Source organism: Empidonax traillii, unplaced genomic scaffold (assembly GCF_003031625.1).
Source record: "Empidonax traillii isolate 1590-97213 ecotype Southwest subspecies unplaced genomic scaffold, ASM303162v1 scaffold275:size1536655, whole genome shotgun sequence".
Taxonomy (NCBI): domain Eukaryota; kingdom Metazoa; phylum Chordata; class Aves; order Passeriformes; family Tyrannidae; genus Empidonax; species Empidonax traillii.
In genome coordinates, this window is record NW_020955468.1 from 1,204,308 (window position 1) to 1,226,305 (window position 21,998).

A 21,998-nucleotide genomic window follows, 5' to 3' on the forward strand; every position below is an offset into this window, starting at 1 on the left:
GCAGACACTAAAGGGCTCTCTCTCGTTGTAGGTTTTTCTGTGACTGTGGTGCTGGAACACTGTCCAATCCCTGTACGCTTGCCGGAGAGCCTACACACGATACAGATACACTATATGACTCTGCTCCACCTATAGAATCTAATACATTGCAGCACAACTGAATTCCTTTCAGAAAGAAAGTCCTGCCATTCTAATATCATACCTATTAAAACTTTTTTTTTGGAGGAAGTTACACTTGCCCATTTCTGCAGAAAGAGACTGTATTAAAGTGGATGTGTGAGGTGTTGACACTATGGAGCTCAACCTACCAAAAAAGAAAGTGGCAATATGTTGACTCAGGATAACAGAACTGGGCGTTTTAGCATTACTGTGTAAACAAAGACTTTGAAGGGACAGAAGTGAAGAAAAATAAGCTGCAATTTTGTACAGATACCAACTTCTGAGAGCTGGTGTTTTTACAAGTAGCATTGAAACGCAGTCCAATTTGCAGTAGTACTATTCTGTAGACAAGCAGCATTCTTTGTTGCTGCCTTTATGGACATGGGTACCAATTGCTTTTGTAACATGGTAAAAATGTGAGCTAGCACTTCTGCATTTCTTTTGATTTTTTAACATTTATTCAGATTGAGAAATATGATTTTAATGCTTTAATCTCATGTAGTTTGTTTCTAATTTCAAGCAAAAAAATCTTATTGTACTTGAATGTGTCCTGTTTTGTTAGCACACCTAGACTTGCTGTAACTGTACTCATGTCCCAGTATGTACGTTCTTTCTATGAAAGAGAAAACACTAATCTTAAATTATATCCAGCAATTTTTCTGGTGTCCTCTGAAGTTAGAATAATCTCCTCCCCTGCCCCAGCAATAGTCTGTACTCAAACCACCCTAACAAAAAGAAAAAAGCGAGTGTTTTAATGAGACTTCCTAGACTATAATGCACTATAAAACAAAGTACCCATGTAACTAAGTTTTGTGAAAGAAATTTTACTATGTTTTAAAGTACACAGTAGAAAGTCTCCTCAAAACAGTCTTGTACTTTACTCTGTTCATAGTTTTTTTTGAACAGTCTGGACATTACTTACATAACCTGCTGGAAAAAAAATCACAGCAATTTCCTGCTCTAATGAAGCTGAGACAAGTATATATACAGCCCTATACAGTTTCATAGCTTTTTTCCATTTATGTGTATTGGTGACAGTGGGTAATCAACAGCCTGAAAGTGTATGCATGTACCATAACATCTAGACTTAATATATTGTGGAGTACTCAATAACCATTATGTAGAGGGTAGGTATGAATTAAAGGGTTTAATTTCCTAGGAAAGACAATGGAAAAATGGTCATTTTTAAAAAATAAAGTTTATTAGATCATAATGTTGTCTGTTACCATGTTTTTGAGAAACTGCCCCTACAAAACTTGCATGTTCTTAAAGGTGGCTGATCATTGCGGTGAGTTTCTGCACAGCATTTGCATCACTTGTAGCACCATCCACTACCTGGCACAGGTACCTGAGGGAAAAAAACACCCTTGCGGAATGTGGATGGACACTGAGGGGCAGAGCTTAAGCTTTGGGAGACACAGAAGACCACTGGGCCTGGTGTAAAGGCTGCCAGCAGCAGAGGCTCCCGTACTGCTGTAAGGTCCCCCCGGTGCCCCCCAGCACTGCACAGCCTTTCCCCCAGTCTGGCTCAGCGCACAGCCAGCCCAGCACCGCTGTGCAAATTAAGACTGGCATAAAATAGTGCACTGCCACTCATATCTGCCCTCCTGCAGTACCTCCTCCCTCCCTCTGTGAAGTACATTTGCTGTTCCCAAAAGTGGTAGCTGCCCCCACAGCTGTGAGACTGAGCAAAAGCCACTCCCCAAATTTTAAAATGGGTGCCACCACTAAGTAATGTGCACATTAAATACAGAAACCCAAGGCCTTACCTAAATACTCTGAGTGAGAGGGTTGTTTTTTCAAACTCCTTGGCTTTTCTGTGCCCCTTCTGAATAATGTCATCTGGAATATCTGCGAGTCTTGCTGCATTGAAGCCATAGCTCTTCGGGCATGCTCCTTCAGCGAACTTGTACAAGAACGTAATTGTTTCCTGGCTTGGATCCTCACTCTCATTTTCAACCATGCATGCCTAGGAAGCGCAAGTCACAAGTCAGCGATTGCAGCACAGACCTACCTGCAGCCTAATAAACACATGGGACATCATGTCCTCTTCTCAAAACGCACAGGAGAGGGTGCAAAGCATGGGATCCTCCCCCAGCCACAAAAATCCTGCCCTTCAGGCCTCAGGGCTTGTACAGCGCTCACACCTACCATGTGCCCCAGGCGCACGGCCGCGCTGCGGGAATGGTCCTCCACCAGCGAGTGGTAGTGAGTGGAGAACAGCGTCCGACACCGGATCCTCTCTGCCAGCTCCTTCACAACAGCACTTGCTATTGCTGTTCCATCAAAGGTAGCTGTGCCTCTGCCTGGAGGGAGAACAGGACAGCTTTGGCTGTCAATTCAGTCCATAGTTTACTTGACACTGGGGAGAGACGCACATCCCTTTAATTGTTAAAATGGAGAACCAGAGGTAGAGGTGCTTTTCTAAAGGCAAATGCAGCAATGCCTTTGTAGTGTTGGTTTTATTCCCTCAGCGCTGTGTGGAAGGTGGACTAACAGCAGTGAGTGGTGAGAGCCACCAGGATCGGTGGGATCCTGGTATATCCAGTATAAATATATAAATACCCAAGTATTTGCTCTGTAACAGTCACACTCCTCTGCACTGCAGAAAAAGATGTTTCTGCTCTTCCAAGGTTTGCTGCAAGTAATTACGTAAAGGAAAAACAGGAAAACACAGTTATAGGGTAATAACAAGGTGGGGTGGGTGGGAGGTGGTGTATCAGGTCCTGAAGCACACACAAAGTACATCTTTTAGAGGGCATTAGACACTGACCAGTTAAACATCAGGAGTATTATGTTAAAACTATAGAGTAATTACCCAGTTCATCCACAAGAACGAGGGAATGCTCTGTTGCATGCTGGAGAATGCTGGAAGTCTCACTCAATTCAACAAAGAAGGTGCTTTCACCTCAAAGGAAATGACAAAGAAAGTAGTCAAAAGATCTGAAGGCCACAACTCAACCCCCATTTAATCTGCACTAAAATCTTGGTAAAGGTAAATTGAAACTGAATAGCAAACCAAAACTGAACAAAAACATAGAGCTTTATTTCCAGTGTGAAAATGGTGGGCTTCCATTTGCCAGAAAAAGCAGGGTTTGGTTCCTTAAGAGTACAGGCATAGGCCCAAGTACAGTTAATTAAGTTTTAAGGCCACCATATCTGTCCACCTTTAATAACACTTGTCAAATGTACCAGCTGGACAAAAAGAGGTGCACAAAGGACACAAGACTGGGGGAATCTTTTGCCCCTTCTTGCTCTAAATGCAAGAGACAGGCCTAAGGTGTGTGTGGCTTTTCAGTGAAAAAGCAAGCAAACACTGAGAGACTGAAGTTATTGTTTTGGTTGTGATGTCATAAGGTAACAAATTATTTGGATAATAAAGGCTTTATTTGTATGCACTTGAATTGAGTGAATTGTGACAAAAGAGGTATTCTGCTGCAGAGGCTTGAACATCTCGTGGGAGTTGCAGCAACCCAGATAATACAAGGCCTGAAATTTAAACCTGAAATTGGTTTTAGCAGATTACAAGCAGAAGCACACAATTATTCCCACCCTTCCACATGATAAACGCACACTTATAAAATCTGGATTTACTAGTTCTTTATATTGTTCATTACAAATAATCACAAGCAGTAGCAATTAATGTAATTTATTCCATTAAAAGCAAGCACTTACTTCCTGTACTTGTGCTGCATGATCACTGCTTTTCTCTAACATAAGTTTTCCAACATGAATTATTAAGCAGTGTCCATGAATCCTCATTTTCTGGATTCATTTAAAGAAATCTCCAAGATTGAATATGTTTTTACCAATGTTTAAGAATAATCATTTATTCGCTTTAGAAAATAAAGCCCTAAAATCGCACAGGCGATTTTAAAATTATATTGCTTTAAAAGCTAACTTCATAAAAGCCCTGTTGACATCCCTTACAGAGCAACTGCCATGGAACAACTTTTGCTGTGCTTTCTTATCTACACAGTGTGCAAACTAATGCATCAAGAACAGATATCAAATCTAGTTCTCCTGTGCACTGTTCAGCCTTACAATGTGAAATGTTATAACATTTGTGCATCTATTCGTAAAAGAACAGTTCTCAGTTGATAGAAAATTGAAAATGTCACATTTTGCTAGACCACCTCTCATGCAGGAAGGGCGGGTTTTACTTCTACCATAAGCACTTAGGTATTCTTCTACACTTAAGATTTGGTTTTGTACTGAAATTAAACAAAATGGAAACTAACTAGGCAAAAAAACCTTAATAACATTCTCTAGGTGCAAAGAAAAACTTTGATTTGGGGAAGTGTAAATATTTTTTTTTAATTAAGAACTCAGAATGATTCATTTCCAAATTCCTTATGTGCAACAAGTCCAGTAGGCTTAAATCCTTTCATATTCACTGACCCATATTTTTCAGCAGAGAGATCACAGAAAATCAGTGCCCTCCTTAAATGAGCAGTGATACTACTCTTCTTACCACAACTGTAATTTTGTTTTTCTAGTCCTGTGACACTTTGTCCCCCACCATAGGCAGAATTCCCATTCCAGTTGTTGTGTCACCCTCTCCATTAAAGAGACAAAATACTCCCAAGAATTGTCAACTCTTGCTTCTAAGAGGGAAGCCTGGCTCTTTTCCTTGTCTGAGGAAATCAGGCATAATTTCAGGCATAAGTCTTTCTGACTGAAACAAGAGACTTTTAGTCCTGGTGATAAGGTACAAAAAACAACTCTACAACAGCTACCCAAATATCACTGTCCCAGTTCAGAACACTTAGAAAAAGATACCAATGTGAGTAGAATATAATCAACTGTACCATATCCAAAAAGAGATTCCGTGGACTGGCATCCAGCTTTTAATATTAAAATTCATTAAAAGCGATCCTCTGTGTCCATCAAAAATAACAACGGAGAGAAATAAAGCACAACCACAATCCTGTTTTCACGCTGAACAATGAGAGGCAGCAGATTAATGCCCAGCTCTCCCTGCACAATCAATATGCCCGTCCCTTTCCAACTTGCCACTCAGAGCAAGAGAAGAAAGTCCCTGGGTGGCAAAAGCCCTTTGGAATAAACTCACCCGACATGATTCTGTCTGAGGCGCCGAGCCGCGTGAACACCCTGTCAATGGGGGTGAGCCTGCAGGCCTCCGCAGGGACGTAGCACCCCAGCTGGGCCATGACAGCCAGGAGACCAGCCTGCAGAACACACAGGGACACAGTCACGTTTCCACAATATGCTCAGAGCTTCAGTTCCACACAGAGAAAACGAAGGGATGAAACTCTGTTTTCCCCCTAAAGCAAAGACTAGAGTACATAAAGTTTCCTGCTGTTTTAACAGCTCCAGGCTGCAGCATCATAATCTCAGGCAGGACTAAACTACTCTGGAAGGTTTCAAAACACAAGTTATCACAGCAAGCAGTGATTATAAAGCAAACTCCCTGCTGCTTTCACAGGTGCCATTGATCTCTAGTTTCATCTCGTTCAACCTGTAGAATCACCTTTTGCCAGATGATGCCAAGTCCTAGAGAAGTCACTTGAAAAACATAAAAGGTACTCTATCTAAGGTACTCTATCTCTTTTCCCCAACCATCTCTCACAGGAGAAATAAAACTTATTCCTCCCTAAAGTGAAAGTAGAAAATCTGTCTAAACACGGGTATTTTCTACCAGACTCTGTCTTTACAGTGCAGTTGTTGTGCTGTGCTGCACACCCCAAAGGCCGCTTCTGGGACCTCCTCTGGCAACAGCCAGGCCTTGTAATTCCCTTATGCCAAACACAGAGGCACTGTGGAACATCAGACCTTACACGGACAGCCCATCACCTGTCTCATGAGCGTAGATTTGCCGCCCATATTCGGGCCGGTTACCAACACACAGGAAGCTTCACTGCTGCTGCCTTCATCCCTGGCGCCGATCACGATGTCGTTGGGAATGAACTCATCCCCAAAGAAGGTTTTTGTGATGCACGGATGGCGCGAGTTTCTAAGTTCCAGGAAGGGAGGAGCACCATCCACAGGCAGCACAATTACAGGTCGGCACAGAGGTCCATCACCATCTTGACTGTAGCGAGCGAGGGACATCAAGACATCTATAAAGTTAGGAGAAATTCCAGTAAGTCACACTTTCATTTTTCTTCATTCACTGGAATTCATTCACTCACTGAATAGCAATTTTGTAAGCACAATTTTCCAATTCACTCCATTTTCCTCTAGAGGAAAATACCCAAGAAGCACTCCAGAACAAGTAAAAGGTGGGAATATTTACACTGCCTTTCCTCATTCCTTCCAGATTTCTCTACTGTTGTCAGGTTAAAATCCTCCCCTCTAGCTTTTTCAGTTTAAAAGCCTTTAAAATCCACATTATTTCACTTCAAAAGTACATGTATAAAACATTCCTTTTTTGCTTTATTTTTCATTTTGAGTAACTAAAGAGGAAATCAGCTTCTATGACAGTGAATTACTTTGTGAAGGATCATAATGCTGCTTAGAATTTTCAGAGGAAATTTATATAAATATTAAAAGTCTGTTGGTCCAGCAAAAACCAGCAGCACAAGTCTCCTTACTTACAAAACGAGACCACTCTATGATTTTAGAGGCTTTACATACAGAAAATTGCAGCTCAGCCTCTACTGGAAACAAGTTCAGTATTCTGAATTGATCAGAATTCTCTGATGCTGTGGTGTAGCTGATGTCATTCCTTCCCAGATCTCCCAGCAAATCTGTTCCTAGCCAACACTCCCTGCCTGCCTGTCCTCCCTTTTCTGCCCCAGTGGCATTCAGAGAATGCTTTCATTTCTCGCTGGAACAAAGACATCCCAGAGTCCCTCACCCTAGCAGAAAATCCACAGTACAAAAGCATGCCAGTCCTGAGAATGGAATACAGGAGACTGTTCTATTCCAGAAATTTAAGAAGATTTGGGGAAGTCTTCCTACTAGACTACCTTCTTCAAGGCTTGACGATCACCACTTCAAACTTTATTTTTAAAGGCTACTGAGAGAGCAGCCTGCTCAGATGAAAAGGAGATGACTATGCAGGTCTTTATACCTCCATTTAATAAGAAGTTACTAATCTACAAGAATCAGGAAGCAGTGAGAGACCCACCAGGCTACACTGAACAGTGAGAAATACTTAGCTGCACAGCTACAACCACACAACAGGAACGAAGAAAGAGCTTGCAAACATCCAGACCCAGCAACTGTCCTGCCATTTACTGACAGGAAGGAAAACCAGGAATCACTGTTAACTACCAAAGCGGTTATCACAATCAGAGTTTTTAAACTACAGCTTAAGAGTTGGCAACACAGCCTTTTTTGCTTCTCCAGATGAGATGCCATCATTTCCTACACGAGAGTAATTTTTGCCCCACGTCAGAACGAAGCAGAGCTCTTACCCAGCACAGCAATGCACTCCACAGCTGCCTGCCAGTCCTTGCTATTTTTGTCGAAGTTGTAGAACAGGCGCCTCATGCAGTCCTTCAGCGCCGCGTCGCGCCGCTCTTCCGCGTTGGCCATCGCCGCCAGCATCTTCTCGATCTCCTTGGTCCAGTAACGCTTGTACCCCTTCCTGCTCGACCTCAGCTCGTATTCCTCGGGCAGCTTACGTGATATGACGCTTTCTGGTATTTCCATTTGGTATCGGTTTTTGCCTGTCCCCCAGTACTGGATGGATTTGAATCCGAGCAGTTTGCGCTGCTTATCCAGGTACTTCTGAAGATCTTCCTCGACAGCTTTAATATCCTGTAGTGCTCCATCGTAATCGGGGTCAAAACCTGCCTTCGGAGTAATCACCCCTGTCTTCCGAGCCTGGTTGTGATCAAAAGCAGTATCCCATCTTGTAAGCTCTGCACTCAAGTCTGGGAAGCGGCCGTCTGGGTTTGTGGCCTTGCGGGTGACTAGCTGCCTCAGGACTTTCGATTTGAAGTCCCTGGCGACCTCTTCCATGACATCAACAATTTCATTCATGACTTTAAAACCCTCCAGTGCAGACAAAAAGTCAGCGATTTTCTTTTTGCTGTATTTGATTTCTTCGTAAAAGATGGCCCTGCTGTCAGGATGGTTCTGGCTTTTGAGCGGTGATCCAATACTGTGAATTTTGTTGAGCAGCCTTTCAAGGTCAGGCAGTTTCTTCAAGTGCTCACTAACTTCGGACATTTTATCTGGCACTGCCACAAGGTCCTCAACAGCATCCAAACGAGCATTGATGGATTTAGGATTACAAAGTGGAGCACAAAGCCACTGTTTCAGGAGTCGCTTCCCAAATGGTGTACAACAAGAATCGATCCTTTCCAACAAAGTACCTTCTGTGCTTCCATTGGTTCCGTTCTGCAGGACTTCCAAGTTCATCAGGGTGACTCCATCCAGCACCATCCGCTGGTCAGTTTTGGCAAACAAACTACTTGAACTCGTAGTTCTTGCAGTAGCAATATCCACAGGGACATATTCCTCGAAGTTTGCCCGTGACAGCAGCTCCTGATCAATCAGACATCTTTTGAGATAGAAGACACACCCCCCAAGAGCTGACAAAGCTAATTCACTGTTATCACCAGGAGTTAATCCCAGCGAATCACTCTCTGAAGTCAGAGATTTGATTACAGAGGGCAGAGAACACCCATTTTCAGAGTTCTGCTTCTCCTTGAAATACTCTTCTTCAAGAAGGACTTTTAGTGTTTTAGATGCATTCCAGAACTGGGAACCCGAGATCAGCCCTTCCTGAATGCAAGAAACAAGTGAGCCCTTCAGTATCTTCTGTGTGTCCACAGACAGGTTCCCCTTCTCGTACAGTACCTGCACAGGAGTGTAATGTGCTACCAAAGTCCTAAACCTCGAGCAGTGACGATCATCTGAGAACTGGCCTACAAAAAACTTCCCCACCGACGTGTCAACAAAGCAGACCCCGTACACACGTTGTCCAGAGGAGTCTTCTTTCTCCTTAACACACAGAAGGTATCTGCTGTGGTTCTCAGAGGGATCACAGTCCATAATGCTGTAAGTCTGAGTTCCTTTGGTGATGATCCTGCAGATTTCTCGGCGTACCACCCTGTCAAACTTTGTGGTGTGGGCCGCTGACTTGCAGCGCGCTTCCATCATTTCAGGAGTTTCTGTTTGCTCGACACGGGCTACCTTGTAGCCTTTCTGCACTAGAACATCAGAGAATCTCCCAAATGCAATTTCTGGAAAACCTGAATGGGCCCAAGTACCTTTCATAAAGATCAAGCCCAGCTCATTTACACCAATGACTGCATCCATGTGATACAACTCGTAGAACTTTCCAACTTTGTAGAAAATCACAGCATCAAAGTTCTGACTTTTCAGCTGCCACCACCTCCGCATTCCTGGTGTACACTTGTTGAGATAATCCTCGGGCACGTAGAGAGTGCAAGGGTCATAATCAGGGTCACCCTGACGCTTCCTGTGCGCATCTTTCCTTTTCCCTTCCTGCAGCCAATCGAGCTTTTCGTGTTCCCACACTGTGAAGCCACCAATGCCTCCATTGCAAGCATTTGCTTGAGATTCAAAACTTTCAGGTGCTGCAAACGATGTCAGCTTGGACTTGGCTTCTGAAGAGACCGTTGCTGCTCTTTTGGGTGTTTCAGAAGATTCGTTTCCTAAGCTACTCCTTTTAGCAGGCTTTTTCACCTCTGTTCTCTTTCGTTTAGAAGGGACTTTTATGGGACTTTCTGCAATGCTTTCTGCATCTGTCTCTGTGTCAGAAGATTCATTTTCATCCACCCCACTACTCGCTTCCTCACTGCTTGCTGCTTCTTTCACATCAGGCTTGAACTCTGTGTCAGAGCCTTCGTGGTCACTGTCAGAATCCAACACTCTTCTTCTCTTGGTTTTTACAGCTCTTTCCCTGCTCTTTACTCGCTTATTGCTCTTCATGTCCTCATCACTACTGCAATCATCACTGTTGCCTGATGCATTTTCACTCATCTGGAAAAATAAATTATTTTACCCATAGATAATTCTGGTTACAAAGTCACTGCTGAAAAAAGAAGTGCAAAAGTGTGCAATAATGCAGTAGCTATGATACTTCAAGCAAGAGACAGCAGAGCCACAGAAAATTCCATTTACCTTAACAGAATTCAGTTTTTTTTTCTGGATAACTAACTGCTACTGGCCAGTGGCATAATTACTCCTATTTGTGTCCTTTACAGCCTCATTCAGTACTGTGCATAACTGATGCTGATGAACAAAACATTTAAACTGCACAGAAAGGATATAGCACATGAAATTAAGCACAAAGGAGAAACACCTCACAGACTAACTAAATGTTAACTTTTGTCAGAAACACGATGAGGTCTTGCCACCTTTCAGCACAAGGCCATATGAGATTCGCCCTTGATTTTTGCTTTTGAATTAACTACTCATTTCCACATAGAAACATACTACCTTATAGTAAGCTTCAAGAAGATTTTGAATGAAAAAGAAACTCCATTATTTGCCTTTTCAGCCTTACACTTTAATAATTCCAGTGACAGTGCTGGAAAAAAACATCAGTGGAGGGACTGGAGTGAGTACAAAGTGCCAGTACCCACTGCACCATTGCCATGAAAAAAATGTTACAAATTTTTACATTATAACACACTAAAACTTCAGATCAAACTTAAGGCAACTTGGAATATGAATAGCAGATAGAGATGATTAAAATGATGCACCAGAAAAAAGGACTTATGAGTGAGAAAGTGTGTCACCCAGGGAGCGATGAGTGAAGAGTCAGGGGAGTTAAGCAGCTTCAGGAGGTCAGTCCTTACCATGCAAAACACTCGTCTTTCAAACTAGACTTGTCTTTCAAACTAGAAAAGGTGAGAGACCAGCATGTGACCTGACAATACAGAAGCAGTAAAAAAAAAAAAAAAGACATATGGATACATATGCACACACAATTAAAGACGAGATGAGCTGTGATTGCTGTACCAGAGAATTGCAGGACATTGCATGCTTAGTTCCAAGGCACAGCTCCTAGGTTCTAGCACTATTTCTGAAAATGACAGCAAGTAAGAAACATTTTACCTCTATTTCCTCCTCTTCCTCCTCCTCTGTATCTGAAGGTTCATTGCATACTGCCAGCTCAAGCCGCTTAGTTTTATCTTTGCTCATTGCATCGTCTGCCAACACCATTGCTCTTTTAATTTCAGGTTTTGTACTGTAAAACATTCCTCCCTTCAGCGTCTCCCTATGTGATGAACCTGTAAAAACCACAAATTTGTCAGAAACTGAAGTTAGTCTAGCATTTGAACAGTTAGTGTTCATACTTTTAAATGTATTCAGACAACTAGTATAATTCCCTAACATTCTGTGTTGTTGCCAGTCATTCCCACCATACTTAAATATAGCAACCCATCATTCAGCCTGATAAACTACCCCTAGAGAAAGTATAAACATTCACAACTGAAATGCCTACCTAGTACATGAACACTTGAAGAATTGCTTCTATTTCTGTAACCCATTACCACATGTGAATACTTCTAAGCTGAGCTCTAAACACCTTCACACTCACTGTAGTTACTATTGAAAATAATGCTTCACACTCACAGTGCAGCAAACAGGCCTGACTAAGACCACATGGGTATTTTAGCAATCACAGGCAAGTTCAGCCACAAAGTTATCTTCACATTATAGGCATAAGTCACTTATGACACAGACCTCTTGAATAAAGCTCTGCTGGCCTCCAAACTGCTCCTGGAAGTACAGCAAGGTGCCCAGACCTATTAGCCAGATTAGCTGATCCTCAATCACGCTGGTGAATTCACCCTGACACTGCAGGGTATCGAGCAAAGCCTGCTATTAATAACTGCACCATTCCCTCATCCTCTTTCACAGCCCCCATAGCACCAGAGTTCCTCCTTCCACCACTTGTACACAACACAAAAACAAAGCCAACCAATCTACAGACTGATTCCTAGAAAGGCCCCACAAAGACACTGAGATTCATCTTAATGCCATGCTCAAGAAAACAGTGCTATATATAAGGTAGCACATGTTCAACTCGGGGAAAGGAAAAAGAGGACACGAGCATGTGACAGATAGAGAAGGGCAATTCCTGCTTCTGCTCTAACAAGTCTATTCGTCTGCATATGACAGTAGGATCTGTTTGGATAGGTCCTTACACCCACTCCTGTGAACCCCATCCCACGCTGCTATTGACTGAAAGTTCGAGGCAGACAAAAGGCAGCTGACTTGTAAGAGGCCAAGTACCTCCGAAAGAAGCCAAATGGCATTCCTGCTCACCCTCATTTGAGTTTGCAGTAGCAAAGCAGGGAGTTACAAGTAGCTCCTTCTACAGCACAATTGCAACACATTAGCAATCCAGATCTCTCCGTTCTAGTTTTGCAAATGCAGTGAGGCGATCTAAAAATAGTTTGCATTAATATTAAATGCAATTTAACAAGGGCAGGAGAAAAATCTCCTTCCATAATTTAACTGCACACTCAAGTGTGCATATGCACTCTACCAATTGGTATTCGCCTGCCCTTCTTGCACGTCCAGCTGTTAACACCTCTGGCCCTGTCCTATCTGTATTTACTCAGGTAAAAAACAGTAACACAACACAAAAAACGGCACCATTTTCTTACCCAAAGACTGCAACACTCTTCCTTTGTATACCTAGATGCTTTTTGCTTGCATTTTAAAGCAAACCACATCTTTTAAATATTTTTACTCTGTTCTGCATTCAACACATTTTTCATAGAAAAACCTGTGTATCTCTGGCTTCTTATTTTTCCACAATTTTCTACTGGCAAACAGATTAATTCCCATTACCTGTATTTGCTTTGAAGTGCAACTGCAGGCTCTCAAAATCCATTTGATCCTTTTAAAATACCTTCAGGGAAGGCACATATAAACCATGGACCAACTCACTTGCATTACATTATGTTAACACTCATAGCAATGACATTTTAATTTAAAACTAACTATGGCCAAAGTGCAATACCTTGAAGTATAAAGAAGCCAAAAAAATGTGGCTACATGATGATAGGAGATGGAACTCTGATTTGTAAAAAGGAAGACACTGCTTAAATTCAGTTGTTTCACTGGTGTAAGCAAATCCTAAAGCACATCAGAAATATTGTATTACACCCGAAGTATCTGACTGACCAACAAGACAGGTCACAGCAACATGATTTACACATGACAGTTCACAGTCAATGATTTCGTTTTCAGCAACAGTAAAATTATTAAACAAGTGGAAAACAGATCATGATTATTAGGAAGGTAAGATTGATTATGCAAAACGATAATTCTTGATTATATTTGATTTTTTACCAGTTGGCCAAGTCATTTCTTCAGTATGACAAACACCAGCTTTGACTGGTAACTACAAGCAATACCCTCACAAACACACTCAATTCTCAAGTTATATATTTTATTAGCAAAACTGTTGCATTGCCTAAAAGAAACATCACAGTAGAATTAATTTTAGTTACCTAATACCCTGAGCCTAGTCTTCTGATTCTGGACAAACTAGAGTTTCTAAATAGCTACTTAAAAACTGGGTTCAACACTCCTAATAAATGAAGGATTTTGGGGCTAAAAGTGGAATTACTGGATTTATCCTTTAGACACTCATTATGTTGACGGGAGAAATAAAGGAAAAAGCTTTAAAACATAAGCAAGTTTGCTTAATTAGTTGTTCTAATCTAATAAACAAGAGGGCTTAGTGGTTTATGTTCAAAGATCTGTATAACCATAAATGTACCTGTAATCCTCAAAAACTTGCTTTGTCTAATTTACAGAGCACAAAACATGCTCAATTCTAACCTCGCTTTGCTGCTCTTTCTGTATGGAGAATACCATACCCTTATACTTCAAGCACATTTTTCCAAAACAAGTGGCATATTTCCACTTCAGAAAGTTTAATTTGTATCTCTTACCTTTATATGGCCTCAGGTATTTAATACTGATCCAGCCTCTTGTAGGGCTGTCATCAAAAAACTGTACATGGACACGAGTGGATTTTCCTTTTCCTCTGACGATTGTTCTTTCAGTCGGGTGGTTGTATATGAGACACGGCCACCAAGGATAACCTTCCATCTTGGCCCAGACCAAGTCCCCAGGAGAATACTCACAGGAGACACTGCAGGGACAACAAATGTGTAATTTAAGGGACATTTAAAAGAGCTCTCTCTCTTCGTAACTGTAACTGCACATTGCTTCTGAGCAGCGAACACCCTTTGGGTCTTGGAAGGCTCCCAGGTGGTACAACCTGGATTACACAGTCCTTCTGTACCACCACCAATACCTCTCAATTTTTTTTTTATTTGCTCCCCTAAGTTCTACTGGATCCCCACAGAGATCGAGCTTTATCACAGAATAGTTTGGGTTTGATGGGACCCTAAAGATCATCCAGTTCCTACCCCCTGCCATGGGCAGGGACACCTTCCACTAGACCAGGTTGGTCAAAGCCCCATCCAACCTGGCCTTGAACACTTCCAGGGATGGAGCATCCGCAGCTTCTCTGGGCAACCTGTGCCAGTGCCTCACCACCCTCACAGTAAAGAATTTCTTCCTAATATCTAATCTAAACCTACTCTCCTTCAGTTTAAAGCCATTCCCCCTCGTCCTATCACTACTTGTAAAAAGTCCCTCCCCAGGTTTGTTGTAGGCCTCTTTAGGTACTGCAAGATGCTATAAGGTCTCCCTGGAGCCTTCTCTTCTTCAGGCTGAACAGCCCCAACTCTCTCAGCCTGTCTACACAGGAGAGATGCTCCAGCTCCCCAAGCATCTCTGTGACTTCCTCTGGACTCACAGTCACAGAAAACTGGCTGAGGTTGGAAGAGATCTCTGGAGGTCATCTTGTCCAACCCCCGTGCTCAAGCTGGGCCACCTACTGCCATATGTAACCAGGCTCTTTGTGGATTTAAGGGAGGGAGACAGTAGCTGGGTCCAACTAGCCTCTACCTAAAAGATTGCAGACTAGGTATTATGAGTTATCAACCCACATAATAAGACAAGTTTTCCTGTAGAGACTAATTATCAACCAGGCACCTAAAGCAAAAGAGTAAGATTTTAAAAAAACCCTCAAGCTACAGAAAAATGAATAAATATAGAACTCTGTCCCCACTTCAAAGCACCTGACGCAGCTTTTATTTTCTCTCTCCTCCTCCCCTGATATTTCAGCCACTGCCACACTCCCACAGATGAGGGCTGGGATATTCCCGAGGTCTGTGGCTCAAGAACCAGTGACACTCAGTTTGCTAGCATGTTGAGCACTTGCCATCATGGTCTACAGCACAAGAGAGACACAGAGATCCTGGAGTGGCTCCAGCGGAGGGCAACAAAGAGGATTAAGGGACTGCAGCATCCCTCTTAGGAGGAAAGGCTGACGGAGTGGGGCCTGTTCAGCCTCAAGAAGAGAGGACCGAGCAAGGACCTCATCAATGTGTATAAACATGTGAAGTGGAGGGTGCCAAGAAGCTGGATCCAGGCTCTTCTTGGTGGTGCCAAGCAATAGGGCAAGAGGCAACAGGCAGAAACCGATGCTTAGGAAGTTCCACTTGAACACGGAGAACTTATTTACTCTATGTGTGACCACAGGCACAGGTTGCCCAGAGAGGGTGTGGCATCCCCCTCACTGGACATATTCAAGAACCGTGTGGGCACAATCCTGTGCCATGTCCTCTGGGACGACCCTGCCTGAGCAGGGAGGCTGGACCGGATGACACACTGTGGTCCCTTCCAGCCTGATCCATTCTGTGATACACCACGGAAAGGAAATACGAGCACGAGTGACACACTACTTGCAAAGAGCACAAACCAGCCCCGGGGCCCCGCTCCCCGCAGGTGTCCCTCCGTCCCGCCGGGCCAGGCCCGCCGGCAGCGCGGGCCGCTGCAGGCCGGCACAGCCGGGCACCGCATCCAGGGACTGGGGGCGGGACACCACCACATCCAGGGCACGGGGGGCGGGACAGCGACGGGAGGGACGACATGGGCGGCCCGAGGGTCCCGCTCCCACCGCCGCTGGCCTCAGACCCGTCCCGCCTCCCCTTCCCTTCCCGCCTCCCCCTCCCCCCCACTCCGGCCGCGCTCCCGCGGCCTCCCCGCTTCCCCCGCCGCTACCTGGAGGCCTTCACGGCCGCGCCGCCTCCCTCGCCCTTCTCGCCGTTCTCCCCGGTCCGCGCCGCCGCTCCGCCCGCCCCGCCGGGGGTGCCGCGGGCGGCCTGGCAGCCGTTCTGCTCCCCAGAGCCCCGGCCCCGCCGGAGCCCCGCGCCGGCCGGCGGAGGGGCGGCTGTCGGCACGGTGTCCCCCGGCGGGGCCGGGCTGGCCTTGGAGAAGAAGCGAAGCAGAGTGCTCTGCCGAGACATGGCCGCGGCGGGAAGCGCGCGCCCACAGCGCGCCAAACGCGGGCCGGGCCCCGCCCCCTGGCCGGGCCCCGCCCCCGTCCCGCCCGCCGCGGTGGCGGGAACCGTGAGGGGCGACCCGGGGCGGTGTTCCCCGAGCCCAGCAGGTCTCCCCCTGTCAGCTGCTTTTCGAGGTGTGGAATATATAAAGACTTTATTAAAAAAATAGAACGTTCTTCAGTGTTTGATCTTTTTATGCTTTCAGATCTAATCAGCAAGGGATTTAATCCGTGAAATAGCGGCTAACAAACAAGCTCTCAGTGATGCTCAGGTGTTAGAAGGACAAAATTTGCTGTAGGGAAAAAATTCGCGCAGCCAAAGCTCAAGTAGAGTTGAAACTGGCCAGAGATATGGGGGACAATAAGTGTTTTTTCAAATATATTAATGGCACTGGGCAGTATACAAATATCATCGGCCCATTACAGGGTGAGGATGGTCACCTCACAAACAGGGACAGAGACAAGGCAGAAGTGTTTGACATGTCTTTTCCTCAGGGAATGGCCTGAAGTTATGTCAGGGGACGTTTAGGTTGGGTGTTAGAAAACGGTTCTTCCCTCAGAGGGTGATTGGACATTGGAACAGGCTCCCAGGGAAGTAGTCACAGCACCAAGGCTGACAGAGCCCAAGGAGCATTTGGATGACTCTCTCAGTCACATAGTGTGACTCCTGGGGATGGTCCTGTGCAGGGCTAAAGAGCTGGATTCAGTAATCCTTGTGGGTCCCTTCCAACTCAGAATTTTCTATGACTTTATAATGAATTGGCAAATTTAACTAACAAAGTGGCACTGGTGTCTGAAGGGGAAAAAGAACACCATTCATGGTTCTTAATCAGTGTGCTCAAGCTACAGTAGTACAGAGCAAAAACAACAACTTATTTTTATCAGCATAAATCCAGAGAAAAAAATATTTACTGCCACCAGATGCCTGTTAGCACAGCTTTTTCTCTCCCTAAGATTGTGGTTTAACATTGCAAGCCGAAGCTTCTGCTACTCTTCTGCTCAACTGTAGCGGAGAAAGCCAGAGGTGCACTCTCACCACCAGTAAAAATGTGGAACTGCAAGGCAGGGCTTTCACCACAAGAGGTCATGCAAACCCAGATGATGCTGGAGGATTTTAAAAGCGTGTTCCGCCTAAAAGAATTATTTTCGTTTCATATAAAAGCAAAATTTCTGTTTGACTTGTCATCTCTTGCTTTCAGAAACAATCTGATGTGTCCTCAGCCACACAGGCCTCAGACTCAAGAAGCAAAGCAATGGTATTTCATTTCCTGAGAATAATCAAGGGGATTCCAAAGCACGTGGACTATGAAGTGCTTGGACGTGGAACACGCTGCAGGATAACCCCCTCAGCAGGTATGGCTGTTCCCATCAAAAACACTCATCAGGACCGGTGCCTGCAAAAATATTTGGGTGGCACATTTTTGTCAATTGTTTGCAGGAAATAGGCACCATTATGTAAATTTATAACTGTTAGGAAAATTATACTCCTATCATCCATCTGGCAGGTAGAAGCAGGGAGATGGGCTGAGGAAGAGAGTGGAAAAACTTGGGAGAATGCTGAGAACAGGCCCAGTCTTTAAAGGTGAAGCCTGTTTTGAACAGATTCCTGATAGACTCTGGTGGCTTCTCCCTGGAGATGACTGTTGTCAGTTCATATGAGGAATGAAGCTGACAGGAAAACATGAAAGGTCATCTGAGTTTGATGGCCTCCTGAGCCAACATGGTATGAGTGTCACAGAAATCATTTTATTATTGGGGTTGGGCTTGGTAGCCCTGGGGTTTCTTCAGGCTTGGAGCAGCAGATGATCAGTCCCAGTGACTCTGCTAGAAGAGGAGAGTGTTACTGATTTGATAACAATACGGAGGTCTTGAGAAGAGACTGTGATCCTGGGAACTTAGGGAACGCATGGTCCAGTATCTCAGGCAAGGGATGCAGAGTACGCACCTGTGAGAAAACTAAAACTTTTTTTGCAACTTTTTTATTTGTCCCATCTGATGATACCAGTTCTTCAGGTCTGTGGTGTCCCTGGGTCTGGGCCTGGACATTCCTCCACTTATGGCGACAGTGTTTGTGCAGCTTACCCACCTCTATCCCCTCGGCCTCTGACACTGGGTCTGCCCCATCTTCTTTGAACAGGTCTGGCAGGGTGGAAGATGCACCCAGGAAGATCTTTGACTGATGACCCTTGTCTACTCCACCATCAGGGCCGCTTTGCTCCTCCAAACACAGGCTAGAAAGCAAAAGACATAAAGCAAAACCCACCCAAGCCCTACACCAGTTGTCCTCTTGATGGTGAGATTTCTGGGATCCCAAGTGACAGGCTGTGACAACACCCTGGAGGTTCCTGCTCATATCTGTGCATCTGTTGGTGGTGCTGGTGACTCCCCCAGGCCAGCCATCTCCTCCCCAAAGATGGCATCAAAGTTGTGCACCATGAACTCCACCAGCACCTTCCCCTGCACACATCCCAGCCGTGCTCTCAGCCCAGGGACCAGAACGTGTGTCAAGCAGCCTTTCCCATCCCTCCTGAGCCTCTGCACAGAAGGCTGTGGCTGTGGGACAGCTCTTCCAGGCATCTACCCCGCCAGCATTTGTTGGGAGATAAATTTTTTGGAGACCCCTCTGGGCAGCCCAGCTGGCACAGGCTGGGGAGGCTCCAGACAGCATTACTGGCACACTCAGAGCCAGCGCGGCCTCCAGCGGGAGCAGCTCCTCCTGGGGTGGGCTCAGCAAGTTTGGCCCCAGGCAGATAGCCAGGCTGCTGGAGGTCATTCTGCTGGTGGAGACGTGCTGCTGATGTGCTGGAGGAGGGACAGCAGCTGCTTGAGGAGGAGGAGATTTGCGACCACCCTGAGGAACAGCAAGGCAATGCTCCTCGAGCATGTGCTGCCCACAGCCGCCCCCAAGGCTGGCACGGGGCAGGGGTTACCCGTGGCTCTGTTGTGCAGCTTTGCAGGTGCTCTCAACCAGCACTCGAGGCTCTGCACTTGAGGAAGGAAGCACATGGTTGCCTCCCAGCTTCTGATTTCACCCAAGGCCATGCCAGGGAAGGCTCTCTGTCCATTCCCCTGGAGTCTGACCCCAACCCAGCAACAACGAGCTGCCAGAAAGAACAGCATTTTAAGGAGACTGTCCCCTTTCAGGCAAGTCCCAGCCTTCTCCCAGTCCCTGCTCAGGAGGCAGGCTGCTACCCACACTTACCCTTTCAGCTGACAGATCTTTTTTCCTCCCTGCTGGCCATCTGCATCCCTGCCATCCAGTCCTCGTAGAGCTCTGTGATGAGGAGCTTGGAGGGGATGCTTTGGAGAAAGTCCTGCAATGCCAAGGGCTCCTGGTGAGACTTTGGAGATTCCAGCCAAGCCAGGAGCTCTTGCAGCTGCAGGTCAGAAGCGCTCACCTTCAGGAGGATGACAAGTGGCAGTGCAGGCTGGCTTCCCGTGGAGCCCTCTTCGCTGTGGTCCAGGGCCTCCCACAGCTCCTGAAGGGCTCTCGTGCTAGAACATCTCCTCTGTGGTCAGTCCTTACTGCTGCAGGAGACAGCCAGCAGCTCCTGCAGGAGAGGTAGGAGGGCAGGGACTTGTCTGAGGAGCTGGCTTCCAACAGCAATTGAGAGCCCGCCTGCCCTGGTGCCTGGGCAGTGTTAGAGGGGCTCTGCTGCAGAGCAAAGGGGCCGGGGCAGCCACCTCCTGCTACTGCTGCTGCTGCTGCTGCTGCTGCTGCTGCTCCCTCCTGCTGCAAAGAAAAAGAGCAAAAGCCCATCAATGAAGAGCACCAGGCCAGTGCCCCCGCAGCCTGCCCTGCCCTGCTTTCAGCACTGTGCTGATGGATGCAGCAGGGCAGGCAAGGAGCCGGCAGCTGTAAGTGTGGCTCCAGCTCACAGGCTGCTGAGAGCTGGTGTGCCACTGGGACAACCGGTCCCAAACCTTGCCCTGCCTTACTCCAAGCTGTGGGCAGCAGCACAGGCTCTCTGTCCCTGAAGAGCTGTGTCCAGTGGCTGCCACCCAGAGGGTGTCCTTGCATGTCCAGGTGACGTCCTCCCACACTTGCATGGTGACACTCAGGGGAGAAGTGAGCACAGCTCGGCCCAAGCGCAGGGTTTCCTTTCCTTCCAAAACCTTCCAAAACGACCAGGTTTTCCTCCATTGCCAGATGGGGCCATGGCAGGCCCTTGCTTGGGATCAGCCTGCAAGAAACAGGCTGTGCCTGCAGAGCAGCCCTGCACCACAAAGGGCCACCGGCAGCTGCCCCCCAGCCCCAACAGCCTGAGCGTGGCACAGCTGGGACCGTCTGCCCTGCCAGGGTCTCTGCCCTGCACAACATCCTTCTTTCCAGTGCCACCAGCAAGGGTGTGGCAACGTCCTGGGAGCTCCCCAATCCTTCTGCTTGCCAAGTGCCAACACACACCCTCCCTCCCCCCCTCCCGCACAAGTTCCCTCCATTAGCTGCACATCCCTGGTACCTCAGCACAGCTAAAGATGGGGAAAGGCAGCCATTTTTACCTTTCCCAGGTCCTTTAACAGTCTCTCCAGACTCCTGGCACTCAGTGTCCTCCCGTGGGCAAAAGAGGAGTGGCAGAAGGTGAGCACTGATGCCTCTGCTGCTCGGCTCAGGGAGCAGTGCTCAGGGACAGAGCCCAGAGCAGAGAGACACTCACAGCTTGGCAGCAGCTCAGCTCCTTCTCCAGGGGTCTGATGCTGGGCACACTGGTCACTTGGGCTCCTTGTGTCCTGGGCAGTGGGAAGGAACAGTGAGAGAGCCACGTTAGCCCCAAGTCGCCTCTCAGCTGCCTTGTCAGGCAACTCTGCCCGAGAGCTGCCCACAGCCACAGGGCACCATCTCTCCCCAACTGAGGAGCTGTTTCCTTGTTTGGCTGCTCCTGGAGCATTCCCCAGCCTACCCCTCTATTGTGCCCACCCACAGTTCCTTCAGCTCCAGGGAGCAGCAGAAAGGGAGGAAAACCAGCATCAGGCCCAGCTGCTCCCCAGCCTGTGGACAGACATGCTCACCCATACAGCTCGGCCCCGTGGGGAAGGACTCAGGGGCAGGATGAAGCCCAGCCAAGGGTGTGGATGGGATGGGGGCTGCTGGGTCTGGCTCGATGCCTCTTGGCCAGAACCTGCCTGGTCCTGGTGTTGATGTGTGCCAGGGCAGCTTCCTGCTGCTGCTTCTGCTGGACACTGGCTCCAACTTGGACATTGGCTCCAACTGACCAACAGTCCGAGTGGACCCTGGGTCATGGAATGGGGGCAGGACCTGTGTAGAGGGTGGCCAGTGTCTGCTTTGCACTGGGGAGCCCAGAGCTGGGCACCCACGAGGGCAAGGATGATCTCCCTCCACCTGCTGCCAAGGCTTGGCCTACTGCAGCCTTGCCTGCACCCCACTGCCTTTGCCTCAGGGGCACTTTGTGGTCTCCAAATCGGCCAGCCTGGCATCCTCTGGGACCCCAGGTGTCTGCACAGCTGCTTTAAGGCTGCCTCTTCCCCAGCATCTCCTCCTGCAGGAGGG

General features: G+C 46.7%; 2 protein-coding genes across 3 annotated transcripts in view; one reads left to right on the top strand and one right to left on the bottom strand.

Moving 5' to 3' along the window:
* The window catches only part of FBXO11 (F-box protein 11), a 64,373-nt gene extending 63,001 nt beyond the window's left edge, over positions 1–1,372 (top strand). For both annotated transcript variants that reach the window (XM_027889890.1, XM_027889889.1), the window contains one exon: positions 32–1,372. In XM_027889890.1, the coding sequence (XP_027745691.1) occupies positions 32–161 (130 nt within the window). In that variant the 3' untranslated portion in view covers positions 162–1,372. The remainder of the gene's footprint in view (positions 1–31) is intronic.
* On the bottom strand, positions 1,339–16,258 carry MSH6 (mutS homolog 6). The gene is made up of 10 exons (XM_027889887.1): positions 16,213–16,258; positions 14,028–14,230; positions 11,166–11,342; positions 7,545–10,088; positions 5,977–6,242; positions 5,234–5,351; positions 2,978–3,067; positions 2,311–2,465; positions 1,929–2,128; positions 1,339–1,507 (listed from the first exon to the last, which is right to left on the bottom strand). The coding sequence occupies exons 2-10, from the start codon at positions 14,185–14,187 to the stop codon at positions 1,426–1,428; spliced, it is 3,792 nt and encodes a 1,263-aa protein (XP_027745688.1). The 5' UTR covers positions 14,188–14,230; positions 16,213–16,258; the 3' UTR covers positions 1,339–1,425.
* Between the last annotated feature and the right edge of the window lie 5,740 nt (positions 16,259–21,998).

Coding starts and splice junctions, on each gene's coding strand:
- MSH6 (XM_027889887.1), bottom strand. CDS start 14,187: ATGGAAGGTTATCCTTGGTGGCCGTGTCTCATATACAACCACCCGACT. Junction 6,243..7,544: donor GGAGTGCATTGCTGTGCTGG/GTAAGAGCTCTG, acceptor CTAACTTTATAG/ATGTCTTGATGTCCCTCGCT. Junction 2,466..2,977: donor CGTTCTTGTGGATGAACTGG/GTAATTACTCTA, acceptor TTCTCCCTCCAG/GCAGAGGCACAGCTACCTTT.